General features: G+C 37.4%; 1 protein-coding gene across 2 annotated transcripts in view; it reads left to right on the top strand.

Moving 5' to 3' along the window:
- Positions 1 to 19,393, top strand: part of DYNC2H1 (dynein cytoplasmic 2 heavy chain 1) — a gene marked incomplete at its 3' end in the record, with an annotated part of 284,138 nt that extends 264,745 nt beyond the window's left edge. For both annotated transcript variants that reach the window (XM_084249306.1, XM_084249305.1), the window contains 4 exons: positions 5,259 to 5,368; positions 6,327 to 6,408; positions 7,394 to 7,510; positions 19,235 to 19,393. In XM_084249306.1, coding sequence (XP_084105432.1) covers positions 5,259 to 5,368; positions 6,327 to 6,408; positions 7,394 to 7,510; positions 19,235 to 19,393 — 468 coding nt within the window. The remainder of the gene's footprint in view (positions 1 to 5,258; positions 5,369 to 6,326; positions 6,409 to 7,393; positions 7,511 to 19,234) is intronic.
- Between the last annotated feature and the right edge of the window lie 2,014 nt (positions 19,394 to 21,407).

Raw genomic sequence — 21,407 nt, 5'->3', positions numbered from 1 at the left:
TCCTGATAAATTTGCATGATGATAAAATCATTAGGTCGTGAACATTTTCCAAAGTCATTTTCTCTTGGCACCATTTATAGAATATTTTTCTATTCCCTAGTGATCTGTGATGTTATCTTTAGAATATATTAATTAATATGTTATTATATATTGTTACCTTTTTACATCATTCTGGTCAGAGATAAAGGCTTAGCCTCTTTGTGTGGATAAATAATATACTTCACAAATGATTCAACACTTAAAATGTTTCTTTGTCATTGATAACTGATAGATATACTTGGACTTACTAGAATTATTTGATTCAATTATTTCTGTTTTTGTGCTTTTTGGCCTTTTTGGTTTTCCAAAAAGGTGTTTTTTATATGCATTTAATTTTGTTTTAGTAATAATTTAGATATAATTCTATATTTACTAGTTTCATTATACTAATTATAGCCATTACTTGTAATTAGTCTCTGACTTACACATCCTTAAAAATCTTAGCTTCAAATCTTAATTGTGACTAATTTATGTAAAAATTATGGGGAACATTTTAATGTGTTTGAAAGAAAAGATACAGAGCAGTGGTATATTTTTGAATTCTAGTTAATATAAAAATGATATTCAGCTGTATTCAAAATGAATGCTAAGTTACCTAGATACAAAACTATTTTTTTAAGATTTATTTATTTATGCATACAAGAACTGGGGTGTAGACCAGAGGTACAGTGGTGGGGTGGTGAGAGTATTCACCAGAGACAGAGTGGGGAGCAGAATAGGCAGATCTACTGAATACACTGCTGAGGGGAGCAGCAGGGGAGACAGGAGAGGTCTGCTGCACCATGTGGGTTAGCTCCCAGGATGGCCAGGGATCATGGAATTCACTGGCTGGCAATATCTTGACAGCACTCTGTCTTTAACCCCTGCACCACCAGGGTGGCCCCTAGATACAAAATTCTTAGGTAACAACCTTTTTCTTCAAAATTCTCAATTCATTGATCCATATAGAAGTAGAGCTTTCTTTTTTTAAAAAAAAAATATTTATGCATACAAGAGCTGGGGTACAGACCAAAGAGGCAGGGGGGTGAGAGGATTCACCAGAGACAGAGTGGGGAACAGAACAGGCAGACTGACTGAAATACACTGCTGAGGGGATCAGCAGGGGAGACATTTTAATGGCGCGGCAGACCCCAGCTGGGGATCGAACTCGTGCTACAGAGGCTGTGAATTGCTTCATAGTGCTGTACTTAACCCCCTTGCACCACCAGGGAGGCCCCAGAAGTAGAATTTTCATGTGACATTTTTACATGATTTTCCACTTAATATCTTTTATCACAGGTATTGGTGCATGTTTTATCTCACCTAGCTACGTAAGCTCTTTGCTTTTAGGGAAGACTTCTAATTGAATGAATGAATGCCATTTGAATTCATACATTAATCATTTGCATTTGTAATCATTTGCATTTGGTTAATCATTTGCATTTATAATACAATATTGCAATATTTAATTTGAACATTGCACATCCGTTCCTGGCAGTAACTCTTTTGGAGTTTTGCTTTTTTTTTTTTAATTCAAAATTACTTTTTTAAAATTTTATTTTACTGTATATATTTTTTACATCATTTTTCATTTTTGCACAATGTATGCATTTTCATCTTGGTTATAGTCCCCATACAATTCCCACCCCCCCCCCTTATTTTGACCCTAATCCCTCTTGCCCCTTAGTGTGTCTCTGGTTTATAGTAGATTGTTGATTTTGATTTTTGCTTTATTATAATTAGTCTTTTTCCTGGTCCCTTATTTAGGTTTTCTAAATTCCTGCTATGAGTGAGATCATCTAGTATTTTTCTTTTTCTTTCTGGTTTATTTTGCTGAGCATGATTCATTCCAGCTCCATCCATGTTGCTGCAAATTGCATGAGTTTATCTTTTTTGATTGCTGAGTAATATTCCATTGTGTATTTGTACCACATCTTCTTGATCCAGTCATCTATTTTTGGGCATTTGGATTGTTTCCATAGCTTAGCTATTGTGAATAGTGCTGCTATAAACATAGGGGTGCAGATTTCCTTTTGAATTAATGTTTCTGTGTTTAAGGAATTAATGAAAATTTACATAGCAGATGATTGTTTTAAGCCCCCTAGAGTTGTAAAACAACATAGGATAAATATATACCAAAAAAATGGGTCCTATAAGCATAATTTGTTAACTGTGTTTAGGTTAAAAACTTAAGAGGCAGATAATATAATGACAATATTTAATAAGGAATCAGTAAGTTATGCTATGTAAAATTTAAATTCTTTCATTGAAAATATGAAATATTCTAAAAATAATATCCAAAAGGAAATAATTTTGTTAGAGATCTCTTTTTCAAGTCTTTTTAATGTCTAAAACCAGTATCTCAATTGGTAGGAAAGACATACAATAATTTTTACTACAAGAGTATTAGTCATAGGGCCTCCCCGGTGGCGCAGCGGTTGAGCGCTGGGTTGCAAAGCTGCCCGCAGCCTCTGCAGCGCCAGTTCAAACCCCGGCTGCTCCCCGGCCACCTGAGGAGGGTCCCGCATGGCGTGCAGACCTCTCCTGCCGCCCGCTGCTCCCCTCAGCAGTGTACTTCATCAGTCTGCCTGCTCTGCTCCCCGCTCTGGCTCTGGTGAATTCTCTCACCCTCCCATGCTTCTGACTGTACCCAGTGCTTGTATACATAAATAAATAAATGAATCTTTAAAAAAAAAATCATTAAAAAAAAAGAGTATTAGTCATGTGCACTAAGATATTAATGCAAACATGCTAGCTTTTGATATTTTTGTCCCATGGCATGTAAAGTTTAGAAAATTTCTAGTTCACAGAAGATTATGATATTGTGTTTGTAGCTCAGGAGAACATTTTTATAAATTTATTTAAGAGAGGCTTGACACATAATACTTAAAATTTTATGCTGAAGTCACTGATACTTATAAAGACATACTTGAAATAATTCAGACTACCAATACATTGACATCATACTCTATAACTAAGAGCTACTGGTTTTACAATATATTTAGTAATTATGTCACCTTAGACATATGCCTTTAGTGGAACAATTAAATGAAAAGCACTAGCAACTTTGATTTCCATTTTCAAGGATGCATATAAGATAAATCTGTATTTTACAGTTAAGATTTTACAAAACATCAACCTTGAAGTATTTTCCCCCCAAGAGAAAAGTTTTGATGTCAAAACTTTGTTTATAAAAGAGAGAGGAAGTGGTAGCATGTGAAAATATTTTCACTTAAAATGTTGAACCCTTTATTGTTGATAATATAAATTAAAGATTATTTTGCTATTTGAGTCAAATTTATAAAATTCATAGACTGTAAGTATAGAATAGCATTTTTAAGAAGTAGTATATGATGGAGGAATTTAGGTGAATTCAACAAAACTATTAATATTACATAATGGGTGCAGTCCAATTGAGTCCAGTGATCTTCATATAATCGAGACTCAACTTCATATATTTTTAGCATATAGAGAAAAAATCTTTCAAAATTATGTCATTTGGTTCTCCATTGCTTTAATAGCACACAGTTGTTATAAAGGTATCCCTGCCAGCCCTACTTAAAAAAAAAAAAAAAAAGTAACAGAAGTACACATAAGCCACAAGGAACTTACATGGCTCACACCATCCTTAGTTTTTTGTTTTAATTTATTTTTTTAAGATTTATTTTTATATATTCCCCATACAATTGCACCCCCCTTATTGTGACCCCAATCCCTTCTCTCCCTGCCTCCCCGCCCCCATAGTGTGTCTCTGGTTTATAGTTGTTTGTTGATTTTTATTTTTTCTTTATTATAGTTATTCTTTTTCATGGTCCCTTATTTAGGTTTTCTACATTCCTGCTATGAGTGAGACCATCCGGTATTTTTCTTTTTCTTTCTGGCTTATTTCACTGAGCATGATCCCTTCCAGCTCCATCCATGTTGCTGCAAATTGCATGAATTTATCTTTTTTAATTGCTGAGTAATATTCCATTGTGTATTTGTACCACATCTTCTTGATGCAGTCGTCTGTTTTTGGGCATTTGGGTTGTTTCCAAAGCTTAGCTATTGTAAATAGTGCTGCTATAAACATAGGGGTGCAGGTGCCCTTTTGAATTAATGTTTCTGTGCCATCCTTAGTTTTTAATGTACAAGCATAAAGTAGTGTCTGTGTACATTAGATTTTTAATATACTTTAAAGAAAAGTAGCTTTGGAGGTTTTAGTATCTCCTACTCTAGACCTGCCTGATAGATGTAAACACTTGATTGGGTAACATCTTGTTGGTTGTTATAGTACATGAAACACAAATTTTCTATACAATAATAAAATTGAAAAAGAAAAAAAGTTTTTCCTCATCTTTATAAATCATACAAAATGAATTACCAAGTAAATGAGAGTTCTGCAAGCTTCTAATAGCTGCATTAGAGTGTTACCATCTCTGTGAACCTGCTGAAATAAAGGACTGATTCAGAAATCATCAGTAAGCTGTCTGTCTCTTAAGGTGTGTTAGCACCTGCAGGAAATATTAGAGAGAAACATTACTAAAGGTTGCTTAGTAAGCATATGAGCTGGCTTCTACATGGAAACATGTAATAACTATTGTACAGGACTTTACTTCTTTTGCCATTTTTCCAAGTGACACATTTTTTATTCTATGCATCAGCCATAACTTTATGATGATGTATATTTCTCCAAATGGAGGGTAGGTTGATTTATATAATGACAATTTGAAACGACTATTCAAAACACCTCTAAGCAAAGAATGATTTGTTCCTGGACATTACGTTCTGCTGTAATACTTGATTCAGTAAGATGGTAAATTCAGTGTCATATCTGGCTCTGAAAACTAGTTCAGCTTACATTGTGAAGACCTGGGGCCCCTGAGGACCGTGGAGTTAGACCCAGAGCTCAATATCCACTTGTAGCTTCTAAGCACTTTTCGATGGGTGGGTTATCATTGGAAGAGCCAGTCTAGGTGGAAACTACATAGTGGATTAATTTTCATATTTTAGACTTTATTTTGAGTAGATTTTTTCCAGCAAAAAATTGTGCAACAAAAGTTATTTGTGATAGACAAAAGTTATAGCAAAAGAATATAACTGTAAATGTGAAGTGGTCATCTTTTTTCCCAGATACTATTTCAAAAACTTACATACTGTATTACTTTCTCACTGCAAATAAATTTTGTGTGATAATTCTTTAATATATTTGTTTTTCAAATTGACAGTTTTAAAGCATGTGTGTGTATTTTCCCCTCTAGAATTGGGTAGAGAGAGCGGAAAAACAGGCTCTCCTCTCTGATACACTTGATCTATCAGAACTCTTCCATCCAGACACATTTCTCAATGCTCTTCGCCAGGAAACTGCAAGGTAATTAAAATGAAATGCTTATTTAGTCTGTGAGGGTTAATATATTTTGCTTTATTCACTTCTGATAACCTCCTCCTTGATTGTCAAGAAATAAATTTCCAGTTGACTCCACAGTTGTGTTATTTCCTAATGCTTGAATTTTACTAAGAATTAACATTTAATTTTAAAAGTATTACTTTTTATGTCTAATTCATTAGAACTAGAAAAAGGTGAATTTTGATTTTAAAAATTTGGGTGTTTTTTAAAACCAAAGTCTGTTGTCTTCCATATGTTACACAGAGGTCAAATGGAACTACTTAATTTTAAATTAACTAAAGTTAAAAATGTTAGTTCTCTATCACCCTGCCCACATTTGAAGTGCTCAATGACCACATTGTATGCTACCTGAAAATGCTTTTAATTTTTCAGAAAATTCTGTTTGGCAGTATTGAGTTTTCTTGTTAAGGAACAGTTATTTGATGGATAAGATTAAACCTTTTGTAATACAATCAGGTTAGACTAGTTAGACTATAATTTTAAGCAAATTAGACTATAATGAAAGAAACAATTCTTAAAAAATAGTGACAAAATTTGTTTAGTGATTCAGGGGGGTTTCAATTTATAGTGCCTCAAGATTATATTACAAGTAGTGATATTTCAGTTCAGCTAATAAATACTTTTCAAGTACCTACCATGTTCCTGTACAACAAAATGGAGGATGTAAAACTCAAAAAGAAAGACCCTACTTAACCTTCAAGGAATTTGAAGGTTAATTTGATACATTCTGGAAGCAGAATGTATCACTAATCAACTTTAAAAGCTTAATGTGAAATTTATCATGTATAGTTTAAGAGATCTGATTATCTGAATACTATATTTCATTTTTAAATAAATAGGAATATATCTACTTTGTATTATTCTTAATATTTTAATTCCTGAGGATTTTTTGTTTCTGATATTTGATACTTGTCTTTTATAGGGCAATGGGCTTTTCTGTGGATAGTCTTAAATTTGTTGCCTCATGGAAAGGTCGATTACAAGAAGCAAAGCTGCAGATTAAGGTATTAAACTTATTTAAAATATTTTTTTGAAGAGTAGACCTTTTTATTTTTGTGTTTTCTTTAAGATTTATTTACACAAGAACTGGGGTACAAGCCAGAGGCTCGGGAGGGTGAGAGGATTCACCAGAGACAGAGTGGGGACCAGAACAGGCAGATGGACCGAAAACACTGCTGAGGGTAGCAGTGGGCAAGGCAGGAGAGGTCTGCTGTGCCATATGGGTATCTCCCTGGCTGTCCAGGAATCAAGCCCACACTGCAGAGGCTGTGGGCAGCTTCACAACTCTGCACTCAACTCACTGTGCCACTGGGGAGGCCCTCATTTAAAATATTTATGTAAAAATCATATCACTACCAACTTCTTCTCAAATTATGATTTTCTTGCCCTTCCTGGAGAAAGAACAGCATTTTAGTGGTTTTTTTTAAATTTTATTTATATAAGAGCTGTGATACAGGCCAGAGGCGTGGGAGGGTGAGAGGAGTCACCAGAGACAGAGTGAGGAACAGAACAGGCAGACTGACTAAAATACATTGCTGAGGGGAGCTGCAGGGGAGACAGGAGAGGTCTGCCGCACCATGTGGGTATCTTGCTGCCCGGCTGGGATCAAACCATGCTGCAGAGGCTGCGGACAGCTTCACAGCACTATGCTCAACTGCCTGCGCCACCAGGGGAGGCCCCCATTTTAGTGTTTTATATTTCAATTAATTTAATGCCAAGGCACATGCAGTTATGAAACTGATGGCATTTTTTTTCTAAAATATTTGCTAAAAATAAGAATTCAGTCTAATGAAAGTTCAGAGTGAACATGAACACTAGTCCAGATCTTCACTTTCTTTATTCTCAGATAAAATACTATTGTCTGTGTGTTTCTATTATTTGAAATAGAGCAGAAAGTGTTGCCTTTCTTCTTGGGGTATAATGCAGTAGTAACTCCTGAGATTTCAGACTTTGATGCACATCTTAATGTTACACATGTTTGCCTGGCAGATCAGTGGCTTATTACTAGAAGGATGTACTTTTGATGGAAATCGCCTTTGTGAAAATGAGCATGACTCTCCTAGTGTGTCATCAGTGCTCCCCTGCTTCATGGGCTGGATTCCACAGGTAAGACATTTTTAATAAGTGCAAGACTATCTTTTCAATAAGGTATTCTTAGCCTTGTATTTTTTTAAAGATTGATTTATTTATTTTGCATACAAGATCTGGGGTATAGACCAGAGGTGCAGGGGGTGAAGAGAGGATTCACCAGAGAAATAGTGGGGAGCAGCAGAACAGGCAGATCTACTGAAATACACTGCTAAGCGGAGCAGCGGGCAAGACAGGAGAGATCTGCTGCACCATGTGGGTTAGCTCCCTGGCCAGGGATTGAACTCAGGCTGCAGAGGTGATAGCACTAACAAATAACCCGTAGGCCACCACGAAAGCCCTTTTGTTTAATTTTTAACATCACTTGCATTTGAAAAAATTTAGTCAAAATAGTCTATCCATCATAATTTTTACCATGTATATGACATTTTAAAACCTTTATTTTGTAATGGAAAAACTACATTACAATTTTTAATTTCTAAAACAATCTATAGCCTAGTAAGAAAAGTCTTCAGTTGATAATGAGAAATATTTTACATTCCTATTATCCTCAGCAATGTTCTATTCTTTTTGTCTCGTAATCTCATCTAGCTGCCCTGCTGGGTCGATATTATTCCCATCCTCAAACAAGGAACGTGTGCTCTTGTAGATTAGATGGATTCCCTGAGTTAAGCATGCAGGGAAGAACACAAGCAAGATGTTCATACACATCTGGCTTTCTGTCCTGCCATGTGTCACTATGCTGCTGAGAGGCAGATAATGAAAAAAGTCTGGACAGACTGAATTGGTTAACTTTTTCCCTTTTAAAAACTTCAATTATTGAAAGAACTTTCAACAATGGAATTTGGGGCATATTTTCAATTAAAATAGGATGTAGTTGTAGATGAAACATGAAATTTTCTCTTTAACAAGAAGTTTTAAAATATGAGTATGTGTAAATAAAAAAGTGTTACCTCAATCAAAAAAAAAAAAGGTCAGAAATGGAGAGGGAAAGTGTTGATTGTATACCTAATGCTGAATTAAACTATTTCTTTTTTTAAAAAAAGATTTATTTATGCATACAAGAGCTAGGGTACAGGCCAGAGGTGTGGGGGGTGAGAGGATTCACCAGAGACAGAGTAGGGAACAGAACAGGCAGACTGACTGAAATACACTGCTGAGGGGAGCAGTGGGCGAGACAGGAGAGGTCTGCTGTGCCATGTGGGTACCTCCCTGGCAGACTGGGGATTGAACTCATGCTGCAGAGGCTACAGATAACTTCACAGTATGGTGCTTAACCCCTTGTGTCACCAGGGACACCCCTGAATTAAACTACTTCAAATACTGCTTGCTAAAAAAAAAAGTTTATCATTGAAACATAGTACATAAAATTTTCCAGTTATTGTAATTCTTTTTATGAAATAAAAATCAGAAGTATCAGAATATTTACTTTTAACAAAACTAATAAAGCTGAAGCAATAATTAGCAATCATTGCTTAGTAGGCTAAAAGAACATCCTCTGACCTAAAAGAATATACATTTCTGTGAAATCCCTTCTTCTCCCCTCCTCCCACCCTATCAACTTTATTTTCCCTAATATTGGAGCAATAATCAGATAGGATAGGGAGAAGTAGTTCAGATAATCTTTATTTCAATCTGACTACTAATTTCTCTAAGAAGTTCCTGTCACAAACTTAATAAATTATAGATTACATACAGTTTGATCTTAGGTGAATGAACCAAGTTGAAAGTTGATATACAAGAGTCAAGGTTGGAACTTGCTAGGTGCAACCCATAACATACAAAGTTGTATGTGATGTTGGGGATGAATCGTAATATAACCACATTATGTGAAGTTCTGATTCTCTTGCAAACAAAATTAAAAACCACATAATGACCTTGATGAGGGAAATAGTAGGACAGATACAAGCTAGATCACTTAATGAGAAACCCCAGCAATAAAAAGAGTACAAGGAGTAACTGAGTAGGTAGAAATGCAGAAGAAAATGTCCTGGAAGAATACCCACAGATTTGATCACAACCTGAAAGCAGATAAGGAATGTGCTATCATTCTGGATGAAACCAGTTTGTTACTAGGTTGTATGAAAAGCAACATGACATGACAAAACTCAAATTTTTTTTTTAATGCATAGAAGAACTGGGGTGTAGGCCAGGGGTGTGGGGGATAAGAGGAGTCACCAGAGACAGAGTGGGGAGCAGAACAGGTGGATCTACTGAAATACACTGCTGAGGGGAGCAGCAGGTGAGACAAGAGAGGTTTACTGTGCCATTTGGGTCAGCTTCCTGGCCGGGGATCAAACTCACGTTGTTGCTGGCAATAGCTTGATCGTGCTGAGACTTGAGGCCCAACAAGACTCAGGTTTTCCCTCCACACTTTTTATTTATTTATTTATTTATTTTTAAGATTTATTTACTTATTTATACAAGCACTGGGCATAGCCAGAAGCGCGGGAGGGTGAGAGAATTCACCAGAGCCAGAGCAGGGAGCAGAGCAGGCAGAAGGACCGAAGTACACTGCTGAGGGGAGCAGTGGGCGGCAGGAGAGGTCTGCGCACCATATGGGACCCTCCTCTGGTGGCCGGGGAGCAGCTGGGGATCGAACTGGTGCTGCAGAGGCTGCGGGCAGCTTTGCAACCCAGCACTCAACCGCTGCGCCACCGGGGAGGCCTGCCTTCACAAAATTTTATTTCTTGTATTGTTTCCATTCAGTTTCACTTGCCACAATAAAAAAAAAAAAAAAAAGAGAGAGAGAGAGAATTGAAATAAAAATTTAGAAATAAATGGAAAAATACCCCATTTAAGAGAGGTGAACCAATTTGGAGTATTTAGCCAACACAAGAGATGGCTGGAAGATAATATGAATTTTTTATTTATTTTTGTAGAACTTATTCCCCCCTAATCTTTTGTACTTCTTCTTGACATGGAATGGAAGGATTTATTGTGTCTCCTCTCCTCCCTTTCCCTGCCTTTACAGTGTTCCTCTTTTTTTCCTCTTAATGCTTTCAGAATGAGGCATAGTGCCTAATATTTCAGAACTTAAAATTTTGGAGTGTAGTGGACTAAATTCCATTTCCACCTCCCAAACTTATGAACTGGGTGATGAGGGCAAGTTACCGAAGCTCACTGACCCAATTTTCTTATAAGTGGAGATAGTGATGTTTCTATGAGACCCAGTTAAGGATTAAATGAGTATGTGTGTGAAGTACCAGCTAAGTACCTCATGCATGGTAAGTCTAATTTATACTGTTGCCAATATTTTTAATTATCTTATTTACATAGTACTTTATAGTTTATTAAGTGCTTTCAATCATCATTAAATACTTATTAAGTTCCTACATACCATGTGTTATGGTGAATACTGGGGTTACAAAAATAAACAAATCTTTCATGGAAGAGTCTTCTATTAGTGGAGGAGCAGACAGCTAAAGAAAATCTTGCACTTTGAGTTGTCAGCGCAACTGTTGAGGTTAACAGAAAGTGTTTTGTGTTTTGGCAGGTGGTGGTGGGGTGGGTGCCAATGCTGTCCTGTGTGAGCATACCAGGCATGACCTTACAGAAGGCAGAGACAAATGCTCTGTGAACTGAGACTTGCAGTGTGAGTAAGATGAGTTCCAGGACAAATTCAAGAAAGGTCAGGGTAAGACATTCCAGATTAACTGCCAGCAGGTGTGATAGAATTTAGGTTATTCTGGGAACTACAGGTAAAGTGCATCTGGGATGCATGGATCATAAGGAAGCATGGTGTGCCTGAGGGTCTAACAGAAGGCCAAGGCCAAGCAAGACAAGCCATGGCACCAAGCCAGGAGCTTAGCCATCTCAGGTTCATCCAATGGTTAGTAGGAAGCTCTTGCAAGTTTAGAAGAGGGATATAGTAAGAACAGGATTATGGCTGTGGAAAACCAGTATTGCAGTGAGGGGTGGTGGCGACATTGGCGCAGGGTGAAATAAACTACACTTTTCATAGACTGCCTAGAAGTTTGGTTAGAGGTTTCCTCTTTTTTGAGATAAGTCTTTATTATGGGTCCCACAGTGTAACACTAGTGTTTGCACAAGAATAAAATTTATTTGCATTGATGATATGCAAAGCATTGTGTAAAATATTTTAAGGTAAGAAAAGTGAAGCTTAAAATGCCTTGTAACCTGACTGAGACAACAGAGTTAATTGGTAGGTAACTAAGATCAAATTCAAGTGTCGCTCTTAACTCTTCAATCTAATCTTGATCACCCTAATAGTATAGGTCAGAGTTCAGGAAGCTTTGTCCACTTCTGTTTTTGTACATCCTGTAGATATGGGAGCTATGAATGGTTTTTACATTTATGTAAATGTTGACTGTGGCTGCTTTCAAACTACAACAGAAGAGCTGATGAGTACATTAGGGACCACATTGCCCACAAATCCTAAAACATGTACTGCAAGGCCCTTGTGAAAAAGCTTGCTGATACTGTAGGAACTGTGAAATGCTCCAGCTTCTGCTTGAGTTAAGCATTATTTTGTTCAGGAAAGTATTTTTAGAGCAGTTGTAGCTGTTTTTAGTATATTTTACAGAATTTTGTTGGGAGTAGGGGAGGAGTGAAGAAACATCAACAATTTAATGCATTTTTACTAGTAAGGAAGAAACCAGCATAAAATCAAAGATGCTTCAACATCAATTTCTAAACCAGCAAGAACAATTAGTTTTGCCATTTACCCTTAGAGCTACTTTCTTATAGAAAATCCAGAATTCTTTCATAAGCTTGAATCAAATAATGCAGTTTGGCACTTGGTGACAAATTCCTTTTAGGCCAGAGAAGGTTTTTTCACTAATTATTACCACAGTATTACCTGTTAGCTATGGCTCTGAATAGTTTCATTCCAGCAGAAACACCCCAATAGCCCCCTCATGTATACAGCACTGCTGTGATGTAGACTGCACCTCCATTTGTAAAGAATATTTTAGGTTGTGGAAGAGAACTTCTTTGATGTTTTTTTAATATGGGATAATACTTAAAGGACGTGAGCAACAAATTCTAAGACTTTTTGGGGAGGGGGTGACTCTACCATTGCTCCTATTAAAAATGCCATGTAGGGCCTCCTTGGTGGCTCAGGCGGTTGAGCGCCGCACTGCGATGCTGTCTGCAGCCTCTGTAGTGCGGGTTCAATCCCGGCCGGCTGGCAAGAATCCCACATGGCGAAGCAGACCTCTCCTGTCTCGCCCGCTGCTCCCCTCAGCAGTGTAATTCATCAGTCTGCCTGTTCTGTTCCCCACTCTGTCTCTGGTGAATCCTCTCACCCTCCTGCGCATCTGGCCTGTACTCCAGTTCTTATATAAATAAATAAATCTTAAAAAAAAAATGCCATGTACTGGGCCTCCTTGGTGGCACAGTGGGTTGTGTGCTGCACTGTGAAGCTGTCCATAGCCCCTGCAGCGCGGGTTCGGCTCCTGGCCGGCCAGGGAGATTCCCACATGGCGTGGCAGACATCTCCTGTCTCACCCACCACTCCCCTCAGCACTACTTTTGGTCCATCTGCCTGTTCTGCTCCCGCTCTCTCTGGTGAATTCTCTCACCCTCTGGCACCTTTGACCTGTACTCCCGTTCTTATAGATATAAATAAATCTTAAAAAAAAATGCCATATACTTTGCCAAAGTTAAGATTAGGGATGTTCCAGAATTGAAAGTAGAATGCTCATGAAAATATTTGGTTGCCATCATCTATGTGCATTAAGATAAAAGACATAGACTTAAACTATTCATTTATATATAACCTTCATTCATGATTCAGGTTCCAAAAGTTGTTCCAGTTTCACTTCAATAATGGTTATTAAATTAATATAGGCCCAAATTAAGATTTTCCTAGGTGATTTTACACCCCGCCCCCCAAAAAAAGAAATAAAACCCATTTGCTTACTCCAAAGCATTTCCCAGAAACTCTTCTATGAAAAATCGCCCTATTAACAAATTTATTCATTTTGCATAGAAGAATTGGGGTATAGGCCAGAGGGGTGTGTGTGTGTGTGTGTGTGTGTGTGTGTGTGTGTGTGTGTGTGTGGTGGAGGTGGGGGTAGCAGTATATGTGTGTAAGGATTCACCAGAGATAGAGTGTGGAGCAGAACAGGCAGAAATACACTACTGAGATATACTGTTGAGGGGAGCAGCGGGTAAGATGTCTGCTATGTGGGTTAGCTCCCTGGCCAAGGATCCAATTCAGCCTGTAGCAGTGGTAAGACTGAGTGACACTTAACCCCTAGGCTACCAGGTATACCCCAGTTAACAAATTTAATAGATACAGTATTCTCTGCCCTACTAAATTCATTATGTATTTGAGAATATTTTTTAAAGATCTGTTAGTTGGAACTAACCTACCTTTCCATGTTCTTACATTTCAACAACTGCATCTAATGTTCTACATCACACAGTTTGGGAAACACTGCTTTATGAAGTAGACCTGTCTGAGATGATGCCCTGTTCTCACATTCCACAGGAAGTCACTTAGCCTAGATCTGCTTTTCAGTGAAGAAGCTACATGGGGTTTATCAGTTCCATGGAACTGAGTCTGAGCCAGACCAAACTGCATAGACCGAGTCCTTCCAAAGGCACCACAATTGACAACTCACCTTCAGAAACAATTTCATTACCATAGGTCACTCACAAAAAAGCTGCCCTGTATGCACACTGATGTAAAAATATTCAATTATAGTCTTTTCTATGTGACAGTTTTTTTTTTCCTTAAGGACTTACAAAAATAATCTTGTTAGCATTGTTATTGAAAATGCAAGAAAAGTATTTTCTACCCAAACACATTTTAAAGAGTAGCTAGACTCTGACATAATAATCTTTCAGAATATTCATTGTCCACAAGTTATTTTGCTTCCTGTTTTGAGATATTTTTTTCCAGAGTTGCATTACTAAATTATGCTATTTTCACGTACATTCAAGCTCTGATTTCATACCATCTTTTCTAAAGAAGAACTTTTCATTGACTTGATTAAGCATTCAGAAGCATGTGCTAGAATAAATTAGTTGGACTTATGCATAAATTTATGAGAAATCTATTTTGGTTTGCTTTCATATTGCCATTGAGTTGTAAATTGCCAAATTGTCATCATCAACCTATATAATTGTTTTTTTGGTGTTTTATGAAAAGAAAATGTTTTATTGGGTGATACCTAATATCATGGCTTTATAAAATATTGTCTTTCAAATACATGCTTCCTGGTTCTATTTGCGTCACACATGTACTTTCAAGTTGCTTGCCTGGGGATTGGGCATGAGTGTAAAATTTCAAAATTTAGCCTCATTGAAATGAGCTTCATTGGAGCAGGTTTTTTTTTTTTTTTTTGAGGTTTCCAACATATTTTATTTTGCAGACCACTGGTTTGTAGCTTTTGAGGACCAACATCTGTATAAATTCCTATAAAATGTCCATCTCAGTTCGGTAGCAGCCTCTCAGGTATCACACCAGGGCTTATGGCTTGAGTTCCAGTTCCACACAGGAAAGGCCGCCCTTTGGTTCCTGAAGGAGGGCGAGTCGGTGAAAGCCTCATCCAGGGTTTCATATTCCAAATCATAGTTTCCTTTGGCAAGAAGGTGATGGATTCACAAGCTCTGGTGCCTGTGAGCAGGAAGCACTCAGGAACTCGAGGTGACAGGCTTTCTCTTATGTGGACTCGTGAGCAGTCAGTGTGCTTGTGCTTAACGAAGAAATCGCTCCTTATCCCTTAGCAGGTTAATATAAGGAAGCCTCTGTACTTAAGTAACACAGATAAACACCTTTTTAGATTGCCTATTTGTTCTAGAACTACAAAATTTAATTCAAGAAAATATAGGTCCCATGAACATTGGACCAGTTTTTTTTTTTTTTAGATAATAAATTTTATTGTTATATTCCCCATACAATTGCAGCCCCCCCATTCTGACCCCAATCCCTCCCCTCCCGCCCCCGCCCCCCTAAAAGTGTCTCTGGTTCATAGTTTTTTGTTGATTTTGATTTTCTCTTTCTTATAGTTATTCATTTTCCTGGTCCCTTATTTAAGTTTTCTAGATTCCTGCTATGAGTGAGACCATCCGGTATTTTTCTTTTTCTTTTTGGCTTATTTCGCTGAGCATGATCCCTTCCAGCGCCATCCATGTTGCTGCAAATTGCATGTGTTTATCTTTTTTGAATGCTGAGTAATATTCCATGGTATATATATACCACATCTTCTTGATCCAGTCATCTATTTTTGGGCATTTGGGTTGTTTCCAAAGCTTAGCTATTGTAAACAGTGCTGCTATAAACATAGGGGTGCAGGTGCTCTTTGGAATTGATGTTTCTGTGTCCTTTGGGTAAATACCTAGGAGTGGAATTGCTGGATCATATGGAAGCTCTATGTTTAGTAGGCATTGGACCAGTTTTTAACAAAGTAGGATATATAAACATATTAACCATTCTAGATTAATCATGGCATAGTCTTAATTGTTTTTTAATTACATCAAACTAATTTGTTTACATAACACATACTATGAATTAGTCGAGGTCTTCCTTGTATAGCTCTTTTCTGCACTAATTGCACACTCTGTATTTGTTAATTGTTATTAAAATTTTAGTTTTATTTAAATATATTAGCTCAGAAGGGTCTTATACTTTGTAAGAGAAACAGTAAAGTGGCAACTATATCATGAGAATTTAAGTTAAATAATCATGGCATTTAGAGATCTGATAAGTGAGAAGCAAAATTTCAACAAGCGGTTGGGGCACATTGTTTTTTAAACTCTGTATGGGGTTTGGCAGATTTGCACCCTCACTTTTATTTTATTTTATTTTATTTATTTATTGTTTTGTGGGACCCTTGCCAGTGGTCGGGGATTGAACTGGCGCTGCAGAGGCTGCGGGCAGCCTCGCAATCCAGCGCTCAACCACTGCACCACCAGCGGAGGCCCTGCACCCTCATTTTTAAAAACAAAAACCTGCTACCAAAAGCTGGCTTGGAAGGACTTGGAAATTTATACAGCTAGCAAACTGACAAAAAATATGCAAAGAATCAACTCTGCATTACTGTGAAGATACTAATATAAAGGGAAATTGCTTGGTGATAAAATTAAGAGATACAGAGGAAATCTCCTGAATAAAATGGGATATAGCATTGTAGACCATTTTGATGTGATTCTACTTTCATTTTGACCATGCAAGTTTTGGGGTAAAGCAAACATCAGGTGCCCGAGGAAGATAGTTTAAGGCCTTTCCTGGGATTACAAATAGGCATTCAGAGATTCAGATCATTTCAATTCAACAAATATGTAAAGTCTGTCTATTTTCTTCTAACAGATTTTAAGCAAAACCAAAAGAAAACATAGGTTATTAACTTTAGAATGGCTAAGGAGTTATGAAATGCATAAAAATATCTGAATTCTAAAGGTTTGCCATTTAAGTAGAATTGGAGGAAAGGGAAGAGATTAGGCTGTGACAACAATGGTTGAAAGTTGAAAGCCTCTTATACTCCAAATCTTGTATTTTTTTCTGAGGCCCAACTCAAGATTCATTCTCTCCACTAATCCTTGTGAGGTTCACATCCACAGTACTATTTTGTTTATTTTGATATCTGAAGTACTCTTTTGGAAATTACATACTATATATTTGATGTGTACATTGTTTCCTAAATTAAAATTAAAAGCTCACAGATTATTTTCTTTTAGATAAAATGCTGTTGAATGAATACCTGCAGAATTGTCAGTACAAACAAGAAAATTAGAAAGATAAAAAAAAAAAAAAAAACCACTATCTGCCCTGAATCTATTTGGGCAATGATTTTCCATAAACAATAAACTTCATTACAAGCCATATTAAGATTTAGGGAGGTTAGGAATGAATGAAGACTCAAAGGACTTCGCTAGTTTATACCAAGGACTGGAAGAGTCAGAAGAGAGGACTAAAAATGATAAATTTCATAAGATGCCAACTTAGACTTAAAAATACAATATTTGACTTTTCTTGTTAAGGGAAAAATAGTTTATTCTAGCATCATTTACAACATATACTGGATGCTGTAATACTGGGTTTTGTATTTTTTTCTAGTGTATTTGAATATTAGTAGAGAATAAGGAAGATGCTTGTGTATACAGCCCAAAGAATTTGAGCTATGTGGATAAATAATACTCTATATTTGATCTCTTTAATAAAGCTTTCAATATCCTATTAGGTGACAAGTGTTGGTTACCTTCCTTTCATAATAGGGAGACTGATGCTCAGAGAGTAAGCTAAGCACCCAGATGATGATTTCTAATGCCATTTCTCATTAAGGGAACCAGAGAATTCACATAATAAATACTGATTTGCTGTCTGGGACAAGAAATGTGTGAGATGAGCTTGTAACATTTTGACACTGGAGGTGGCAAGAAAATCATCTAGATGACCAAGTATCTGTCAGGGAGACTCAGGCTACCTGGCTCTTGATGGTTTGAACATCAAATTCACAAGTTCATAGTGATATTTTAAAATCTCCCAGGGTACTGGGAGTATTGATCACTTTTAGAATATAATAGGGAATAAAATTACTTTAAAAACACATAATAGGAAATTTGATAGCATTTATCTAGCCTTTCCTACATGAACTCTACCTCATGGTAATAAAATTTAAATTTTTCTATATAGATATTCCTGCCTGGAAATAAGGGAATGATAGAAATAGATCACTACTTTGTAATCTTGAATACAGTAATGGTCATCAGTGTCCCTAAGCTCTAAAGAGAAAGGCAGGCAGACATCATGTGCCTCCTGAGAGACACTGGCGCCAGGGCAGTGATTCTGCCACAACCCAAATGGGAGTCTGTGCTCACTTCCAGATCAGTGTATGAGAACACACACTGTGGGTGAACATACCTCATACCTCGGGAATGGAATGTAGCCAACAAAGTCAGAATAGGTCAACAACTTGGTTTCTGTAGCAAACAAATTGCAAGAAAAAAAAGGAAACACCCGGGCCTCCCCCGGTGGCGCAGCGGTTGAGCGCTGGGTTGCGAAGCTGCTCGCGGCCTCTGCGGCGCCGGTTTGATCCCAGGCTGCTCCCCGGCCACCAGAGGAGGGTCCCGCATGGCGCGCAGACCTCTCCTGCCGCCCGCTGCTCCCCTCAGCAGTGTACTTCGGTCCTTCTGCCTGCTCTGCTCCCCGCTCTGGCTCTGGTGAATTCTCTCACCCTCCCGCGCTTCTGACTGTACCCAGTGCATGTATAAACAAAACAAACAAACAAATAAATAAATAAATAAAAACATGCCTCTATTAAAAAAAAAAAAAAAAAAGGAAACACCCATGAACTTAGGATGTTTAGGAGATATATCAACAAACTGCAACATGTGGACTTTGTGTTACAGTTCTAAGAAAAAAAAATTATAAATCATGAGATAATTTGTTTTTATTTATATATATTTATAGATGAAATTTCATTATAGATGGGATTTGGTTTGAAATCCTACAGTATTTGCACCTTGGAAGAGGTTATTCAAATGCAAAGTGAATGGCCATGGACCAGTGGCAACTGCAGCCAGCAATGGTGGATGACTACTGCTAGTCTTGATTTAAAGCATTTCATCATAATGGGAGCTTTGGTGGTGGGTGTGGTGTGATATACAGGATCACGTCCTATTCCCTTAACACAGTGTTGTAAACCAATGTTACCTAACTAAAAAAAAACAAAAACTTGGATTTTGTATTTGTACTTTTGGCTAACTAACGATCTGCTTCAAAACTATGCATTACTGTATTTTACAACAAACTTAATTCCTTTTGAACAGGGTGCATACGGTCCCTATTCCTCCGATGAGTGCATATCGCTGCCTGTTTACACCAGTTCTGAAAGAGACCGCGTGGTCACCAATATTGATGTTCCCTGTGGGGGCAGCCAAGACCAGTGGATCCAGTGTGGAGCGGCTCTATTTCTGAAAAATCAGTAGACTCTTAACAATTCGCAAGTAGACTCTCAGACAAAGCTGCCCTAGCAAGAAGATACAGTGATGACTTAAACATTTACTGTGTGGCAAGTGTACACTGGAACGTGAGCTCAGATGCCTACATGAAGTTGCACAGTTTGCCTCACTGGGTTTGTATTTAGCGGTAATGGCAGCACTGGGCACCTTTGCAACTTAAGGGAGTTAATGTGAAAATGGAGTATTCCTTTTAAAACATTGAATATTTCTGTAAGGCAGTTCACTTTCAGTGGATTGAAGATGTAATGTTTTTGAGAAGAGATTTAAAGTATATTTAAGGAGTCAGTAATAAATATTTTGGCTATCACTTTGCATAATTAATAAATCATTAATATTTATTTTGATCTTCCATGGTTTTAAATATGTTCTCTTTATAAACATTGACATGCTCCTCTTTTTAAACAAGGAAAAGGGGATATTTTAGTTACAGTCTGAAACAAAATATTTTTTGCTAAGATTTTTGTTTTGAAAATCACTGTATCACCAATCTTGGAAGAGATGGGAACTTTTCATGAATATGAATATTGGTGAAAAACCTAGATAAAATACCATTTTTTTTAAGATTCATCTATTTATGCATATAAGAACTGCGGTACAGGCCAGAGGTGTGGGGGGGTGAGAAGATTCACCAAAGACAGAGTGGGGAACAGAACAGACCGATTGATTGAAACACACTGCTGAGGGGAGCAGCAGGTGAGTCATGTGGGTAGCTCCCTGGCTGGGGAACGAACTCACGCTGCAGTGGCTGCGGATAGCTTCGTAGGCTACTTCTACCCCTTGTGCCACCAGGGAGGCCCCCAAAATACCATACTTAATAGGGATTCAAAAACAGTGGGGGACAGGGGGAGGAGAAGAGGGATTAGGGTCAGAATAAGGGGGGTGGGAATTGTATGGGGAACATAACCAAAATGAAAATGCATACATTATGCAAAAATGAAAAATGTAAGAATTATATAAAATAAAATAATTTATTTAGAAAAAAGTCCTTTTACAACGGGGAACATGGCAAGGCTTACCTTCTCTCCCACCAGTACAGAGGTTCCCACGGCAAGGGACCAGAGGGAGGCAGGAGAAGGGTAAAGGTTTTTGTGCTCTTGTTACAATATTCAAAAATAAAATATTACAGGGTAGAAATTGGAAGTCCTTATGTTAAGCATTTTTTTAAATGGGTATATATTTTACATCAGGTGTAGTCCCCATAGAATTTCCATCACCAATTCACCTGTGCTCTTCCCACCCTTGTTTTGATACCTCTCCTTCCCCCTCCCCTGCAAAATGCTTCTGATTTATAGTTATCTGATTATTTTTGTTGTTTTTTTATTTGTTATTATTGTTTTCCCTGATCCCTTATTTGGTTCCCCTATATTCCTCCTATAAGTGAAACCATCCGATATTTTTCTTTTCTTTCTTGCTTATTTCACTGAGCATAATTCCTTCTAGCTCCATCCACGTTGCTGCAAATGGCATGATTTTATCTTTTTGATTGCTGAATAATATTCTATTGTGTATATATGCCACATCTTCTTGATCCAGTCATCTATTTTTGGGCATTTGGGTTGTTTCCAAAGCTTAGCTATTGTTGTTTGGGTTGTTTCCTAGTCTTACCTATTATAAATAGTGCTGCAATAAACATAGGGGTGAAGGTCTCCTCTTGAATTAATGTTTTTGTGTCCTTTGGGTACATCCCTAGTAGTGGAATTGCTGAGTCATATGGTAGCTTCATGCTTGGGAGGTTCTCTTCAGTTATCTCCTTGAACAGTTTCTCGATTCCTTGGTCTCTCTTGTCACCTTCTGGATTCCTATGACTCTTTTTTTTTTTTTAAATAAATTTTATTTTTATATTCCCCATACAATTACAATCCCCTTATTTTGACCCCAATCCCTCCCCTTCCTGCCCCCCACCCCCCATAGAATGTCTCTGGTTCATAGTTTTTTGTTGATTTTGATTATCACTTTCTTATAGTTATTCATTTTCCTGGTC

The sequence above is a fragment of the Talpa europaea genome (genome assembly GCF_964194135.1).
Source record: "Talpa europaea genome assembly, chromosome: 12".
NCBI classification, from domain to species: Eukaryota; Metazoa; Chordata; class Mammalia; order Eulipotyphla; family Talpidae; genus Talpa; species Talpa europaea.
Note: the sequence above shows the minus strand (reverse complement) of the source record. Positions and strands in the feature narration are given on the sequence as shown.